We start from the raw sequence: 7,469 nt of genomic DNA on the forward strand, positions 1-7,469 counted from the left end.
TCGATGTCTCATCCGCGATCGGTTAATGGGCCAGAAAGTGATGGTTTTGAAGCAACGTGCATATTTTTGGAGACTTAAACGCGGAGTAAGAAAAGTGGAGAAATGCATAAAATCGGTATTCGTCTCAGCTATCGAGAAGATAGATTGAATGTGCACGAGCCCCTTGTCAAATCCTCCGTTTGCTGCAGTAGTTTCAATGGATACCACTATTCCAAAATTGAAGAGCGCTTTTCACATAACCGAAAAAATGAAGGCGCCCGGAGTCCTGTGCCGTCTGATTTAATGTGACTCATCTCATACCTATTACAGGTGCAGGCCCTTTAAAGTATGCGAGGGTTACCTGGGCACAAAATCGAGGAACATGAATGTTTCTGTTGCCGCACACACTAAAACGAATCGTTCATTTAATAACGGTGCTAGATTTTGATAGTTGAAAAGGGGTATGGTAGAAAGGGATGAGGGTGCTTGTAACTGTTGAATAAATTAATAGTAATAGGTGCTTGTTGTTTAGATGAAAAAAGTGCGTAATTCATTGGTACAAAATGACTTTATTTATAATTTGAATTAAGGAGAAGAGGTAGAGCAAAAATAACTTAATATTATGTCTAATTGATGTAATGGTAACTCTTGAAAACTTCCTAATGCTTAAGTTTCGGTCGATTCCGAATTTGCGCTGAAGTGAAAATCGTCGAGATCATTACAAATCAAATGAGACAATTTAAATAAATATGTATCATACATTAATGTAATAATTACCGAGGTCAAACATTAAAAAATTTACATTTTAACTTTAACTCACTATACTCGTTCATTTGACAGAACATCGTGTTCCTTTCGTAGTAACGTAAAAGTCCGATTGAAGCTATCTGAGCAAGATTGCAAATTTTCGGCTATCCAAATTATAAATGCTCTACCCTGGAATATCAAAAAACAACTCCGCGACGGTGATATCCGGAAGTTTTTCAATTTACTTCGCGATCTTCTTTTGAACAAGGCTTTTTATAATTTGAACGAGTTTCTAAACTCATCGGTTGAGTAACGTTCTAACCACCAACTAATGTACAGTTGTAATTTATATTTTTAATTATTGTATAGTGTTTCTTGACCTGTGCCATAGCCTTAATAATGGGGCTCCCATGTACAAAGTTTTAATAAATAAATAAATAAATAAATAAATAGTAAATCTTCAAACAAACGGACGAATTTCTACCGAACGGAACCCTAGGCAGGTAGGAAATGAGGAGTTTGCTCGTTAGTTGAGGTCCGTAAGGATGAATGGGAATTATAAAACTCCAGTGACGTCAACGGCAAAGAAGCCATCTCCGTTGTCGCCCTTGCTCGGCTTCAACTCATGAGCCCTGTCCACAATGTTCTTTTGCCATCGCCATGCTGCCGTGATAGCGAAAAGAGCCGTAAGTGCAAAAATGAAGTTCTGAGAAAACGGGCTCAGAAACTTCTGACCGGAACATTTTATTGAAAGAAGCCTCCGTTCTTTGTCAAATTGCCACTAATCGTCCGGAAGACTCCTAGAAATCGTATGGATGATCAAAAATCGACTGATTTTATTTCCATTACATAAAAAGGGTATTTTTCATTTTCATGCTAGGTTATTGTTAAGCAAGACAGCCGTAAGTGCTATCTTCTGCATGCTTTCGTGGTTGCGTTTTGGACGCACAACAAACAAATTTTCAGGTTAGAAATTGGCAGAAGAGGGCGGCACTTTACTGGAAAGCACCGTTTTCATTGGCTCTCATGCACCTGCGGCTGTCTTGAAAAAAACCAATTCATTTTTTGTGTACTTACGGCTTTTTCATACGTCTCATTTTCATTAAATTAGGATGAATTTTGCTGTTTTAGCTGTCTCAGTAATTTCATTTAAAGGAGTTTAGACGAATTTTGCAGAAAACTCGATTTCGAAAATTTTGCACTTACGGCTCTCTTCCCTATCACGGCAGGCTCATAAGTGCCACATTCAGTTGGCACTTAGTTCCGTTGGACAGAATGTAAAATATCGCTTTTCCATTTCACCGAGGAGAATAACGCCCACTATAACATTGATTCTTATGCAGCCGTCTATAGCACACCCCATCTTTTCCCCTCATCTGTAGTTCCATTCGGCAGAAATACGTCCAAATGTAATATGGTGGCATTGGGTGCCTAATCTTCAACTACTGTGATGATTTTCAATTGCAATTCACTTGTTCAATTCAAGGGAATGAGTATGTGTTTCTCCTCATTTTCGGTTGGTGCGGATTATATATTTCAAAACTCTCAAAATCTGTGCTTCCAATGCCACATATCCCTTTCTGCATCAGGAAGTGGCCCTGCGGAAAATCAAATATGTAAGTCATCATTATGGAAAGAGTCATAAATCTTCTTCACAGAAAAAAATAGGGTAGTCAACACAACCAGCGGCGGGTTAAAAATGCGTCAACTATAGTGCCGTGGTTACGATAACTACTGCGGTGGAGGTCACAACTAACCAGGTAGTTACATCAACAACGACGGATGTTGATGTAACTACCGCGGGCAGTTGTGACCTCCACCGCGGTAGTTATCGTAACTACCGCACAGTAGCTGGCGCATTTTTAACCAGCCGCTGGTTGTGTCGACTACCCTATTTTTTTCCGTGTTTGTCAAATCATTGAAAGAGTAAATGCGAGACATCATGGAGATTGAATTTGTCGCCAATGGGAACTGAACTGGGAGCCAGCTTATCGATGACACCCACACTTGCATATTGATGGTTTAATGGATCGCATCCGATACATCAAACAGGTAAGGTTGTATCGGTATCGATTAGTTCAACATGTATACATAGCCTCAAAAGTCAGTTGACCAATCCGAAGAACGGGTTTTTCGTGATGGATTTTTTATTCTCATGTTTACAATATGGCAATGAAAAGTGAAATTATTGGGAATTTTCTCATTTTCAGTTTTCCCAACTTAGATCCTAAAATTCTTGTTTGAGGTTATTGCTTTGAAGCAAACGATACATCGAACCATCATCGATCACGATCTTTAAGTGGATTGCATTTTGCAAAAAGGAACCACTAGCATTGCAATGTTGCTAAGATTGTGCAACTTCTTTTGTCTTGGAGGAAAAACCCGATTATCCATTAATAGTTTCTATTTTACTCGCTAAAAACTGTAAATTTAAGACAAAAATTACCATCTAAATTTCATAGTTTTTCACGATTTTCACAATTTTATTGCAAAAGATGAAGTTGCACAATCTTAGCATCATTGCAATGCTAGTGGTTCCTTTTTGTAAAATGCAATCCAAGTCAAAAAATGTGTACCTCCGTTCCTGCACTGTTTCAAATCTACGCTCATTTTTTGTTCTTTGAGAATTACCTTTTTAATTGTATGATACGTATGGTATGGTATATGCGAGAAAAAACAATAATAAATGGCCCGAGCTGTATGTAGCAAGGTGGAGAAATGGTGGTGGTCCTCAATATTTCGCGGAGAAAACAAAGCCAAGGAGTTCTAAAACAATTTCAATTATAGTCAAAACACGTTTTTTCTCTAATGAGTACCAGTACAAGACTGAGAGGGAGGGGAGCAGTGGCGTGGCGTGCTTTGCGATGTATTGATTGATCTGCCTTTTAAACCAATGGAAAAATCGATTAACAGGGTGTTCGCAGCGAACACCTTAATAATCGATTCTTTACCATAGGTTTAAATGGCATAACAATCGATATATCGCAAAGCACGCCACGCCACTGGAGGGGAGGGAGTGTACAATTGAGTGTATTATAACATTTCAAAGCAAGTTGCCTGAGCTAAAAATTCCTCCCCCCCACCCTCAGTCTTGTACTGGTACTCATTAGTGCAAAACATTTTTTTTGACTTTAATTGAAAATTTTTTGGAACTTCTTAGCTTTGTTTCCCCGCGAAATGATGTGAACCTAGCACCATTTCTCTACCCTGTTACATATATATTTGTGAATATGTATATGTACATGTACTAGGGCTCAGACACAAAATCCGGTGAAAAGCTTAAAATACCTACTTTATGAATAAATATTGCATACCTGTAAGCCCCAACTGCTAGGTGCACTGTCCCGGAGGATCCACGCGTCTGAAATTAAAATGTAAATGTAAATTTTCAACTGAATTCGGTTTATTTTTCTGTCCATATTATTAGTAATCATGTGTAAAGAGATTTTTCCGAGGTCATCGATTGCCAGTTACTTTTGTCGTCGTTAAAAAACCTCATTTGAATGAAATAAAGAAATCTTTCAATAAATAAAAAAAAATCCCTGGTGAAGAAAACATTCATTAAACCAAAAATAAGATTTTTCACGTATAAAACGATTTTTATCCATATTTTCTGAGAGTGAAGAATAAACCTCGCACGCGAAACAATCACAGTGAATAATTCATTGATACCAACAAACGAATCATGAAGTTGAACGCTTACAAACGTCCAATGAGTTTCTCACAGTGCGGACTGATTTAGTGCATAGATCATTCGATATAATATCGAAATCTTGGTTCAAACCAAAACAAACTGACATAACATCATGTACGAATTGTTCATGAGTTAATTTTGATAATTTATTAAAAATTAGTCATCGACCGGTTCTAAATCAATTAAAGACTCATTAAACAGGAGAACTTTCGATGCGGTAAAAAACACCTCGACGCATTTTACCACCATGGCACAAAGGGCGCGAATTAGAAACAATGTTTCTTGTTTGTTGACATTGGAATCAAGGGTTCGATATTATATCGCCTGACGTTATAGCTTAGCACTAAATCAGTCTATTTGAAGGGAGGTAATGAAGACTGAAATACCTTTGTAGTGCCCAACAATAACAACGCCGTGATTTGCGTCTCCTGGCCCATCGGGACAATAGTCTGTTTCGAATACTCCTGAAACGTAGAACTGAAACAAAAAACAAGCAGTTTCACGAGCAAATATGTGTCAATACAGCGAAAAAATTGGAATGTCCGCATTTTCTCCAAATGTTCAAAAATCTTGTCTTCTTCGCGTATCCGATTCGGAAAATCCATAGTTGCATATATAGCTATGGTAATGCCATTCGACTGGAAGTTGGGTTTGCGAACCGAATGGTCGGGATGATATAGAACACCATGTCCACCATAAAAATGTGCCAATACAGCGAAAAGATTAGCATTTTCTCCAAGTGCTTAAAAATATTGTCTTCCTCGTGTATCTGATTAGGAAAATTAATGATTGCATACGACTATGGTAATGCTATACACATAAATATCATATACATAGACTGGTGAAATAATAAAACACTTAATTTTCCTACAGCAAAAGACACCGAATTCCAAACGTGAACCGAACGTTCGGTTACACGAACTGAAAGTTAGGTTTGACGAACCGAACAGTTGGGATGATGAAGAACACCATGTCCTCCTTAAATTTGCAGATATGCAATTTTACCCTCTTGAAAGTCGAAATAGTTGTATCACGCGTTTCGCCTTATCAAACTTTTCTACTCTCACGTTAAAGTCTGCAAGTCAACCAAGAAGAGATTCTCCTTCATTTCGTGGCTGCGCAATTTTACCTACTTGGAAGTCGAAAGAGTTGTATCACGCGTTTCGCCACCTCCAACTTTTCTACTCCCACGTTAAAGTCTCCAAGTCAGCAGGAAAGAGATTCTCCTTCATTTCGTGGATATGCAACGTGACCTATTTTGAAGTCGGAATAGTTATATCACGGATGTCGCCCCATCTGACTTTTCTATTCTGTATAATGTATATATTTGTATTTTATAATTTTGAGAAAATTGAGATAAATCAAGATAAGTGACAATGTCAAGTGAAGAAGACGCCTAGGAAAGGGCGATAAGGGGCTTTACAAGGAACAAGGGTGCTCCAACTTCCTGAGGACCTGTGGGAGAACAAGGCACTATGGCGGTTAGGCGTCGCAGAGCGCGAGAGACCGCTGTTAAAGTGGCTCTTATGGATGTATGTAAAAATTCACCAGTTTTTCGTTACACTGTATAATTAAGATTATGCTGAGAAATGTTTATCCTTCCAAAGCCCTTCAGGGAGTTGGCAAATCCTCATTTCTTCTAAAAAACCCTGTCGCCACCCTTTCACTGGGCGTCCCCTTCGTCTCCTCACGGGAGGAACCCAATCAAGCAACTTCTTTGACAGCCTTTCGTCCGTTATCCTTTTGACATGACCATACCAGACAAGCTGTCTGGTCATGACGTCGAATATGATGTCATTCTCGACTCCCATGATCTGACGCACTCTTTCATTGCGCACCCGATCTCTCCTAGAAATTCCTGCAGACCTCCTCCAAAAATCCATCTCCGTTGCTCTTCGCATCCCCTGTGTCCGTCCCTTCAGCTGCCAAACTTCACATCCACATGTAAGAATACTTTTGACTACAACTAGACTGACTATCCCTGCTAAAAATGATGAGTAGGCTATTCAGAATTCGCCGACTCACATGAGTAGAATTTCCTACTTATATGAGTAGAAATCCTACTCATTCACTAGAATATTCTACTCATAAGAGTAGAAAAGTTCAACTCATATGAATTCAATTTTTTTCATTTTTCAGAAGTTCTGTTTTTGATCAGGAGACACCGATATATTTGAAAAATAAGAACATTTTGTTCGGATAATTTTTTTGATGCGGTGACTAGTTTCTGAGATATCGGACACGGTAGATTCAACGCTGAACTCATGTCAGTTGAAATCTCTAGTCATATGAGTTGGAATCTCTAGTAATATGAGTCGGCCAAAAGTGAATAGAGAAATTCTGCTCATATGAGTTAAATTCTATACACATGAGTTGAAATTCTATTCATATGAGTTGAAATTCTATTCATATGAATTGAAATTCTATTCATATGACTTTGATTACCTACCCATTTGTACTCACCATTTTTAGCAGGGTAGATTTTTTTATTCAATAAAAATATTTCTTACTTGAAGCTCCGCCTTGGCGTGCACGTCAGTTGGGAGTGGACTGAATCGTAAATGTTCCTCCAGTTTACGTGGATCCGCTCGGATGAAGTCAGCAATCTTTGCGTAAGGATTTACGGCTACGTGGGTTTTACAATTACCGGTCATCGCTGTGTATGGGTATGCTATGGCGGTTGGTAACCCATATTTCTTGATATATTCCATGGAATCGGCAATCGTCCCACCCTCGCAGCCCCAGCTTCCAGTATCGCAGTCGATCAAGGCTACCAGAAAGTTTCAAACTTGCATGAATAAAGATTGACTTTTCTTTGGAAAAGCTGAATTTTTAGGGATAATTCCGATTTTTCCTGGGAAAATCAATCGTAAATGTTCCTCCAGTTTACGTGGATCCGTCCGGATGAAGCCGGCAATCTTTGCGTAAGGATTTACGGCTACGTGGGTTTTACAATTACCGGCCATCGCTGTGTATGGGTATACTATGGCGGTTGGTAACCCATACTTCTTGATATATTCCAGGGAATTGGCAATCGTCCCACCCTCGC

The 7,469-nt window shown here is 38.9% G+C and overlaps 1 protein-coding gene across 1 annotated transcript; it reads right to left on the minus strand.

Moving 5' to 3' along the window:
- Positions 1-353: 353 nt before the first annotated feature.
- Positions 354-7,268, minus strand: LOC109036709 (cathepsin L 2-like). The gene is made up of 4 exons (XM_019051063.2): positions 6,931-7,268; positions 4,807-4,897; positions 4,041-4,087; positions 354-2,324 (listed from the first exon to the last, which is right to left on the minus strand). The coding sequence occupies exons 1-4, from the start codon at positions 7,129-7,131 to the stop codon at positions 2,208-2,210; spliced, it is 456 nt and encodes a 151-aa protein (XP_018906608.2). The 5' UTR covers positions 7,132-7,268; the 3' UTR covers positions 354-2,207.
- Positions 7,269-7,469: the final 201 nt, after the last annotated feature.

This window comes from Bemisia tabaci, chromosome 9 (assembly GCF_918797505.1).
Source record: "Bemisia tabaci chromosome 9, PGI_BMITA_v3".
NCBI lineage: Eukaryota > Metazoa > Arthropoda > Insecta > Hemiptera > Aleyrodidae > Bemisia > Bemisia tabaci.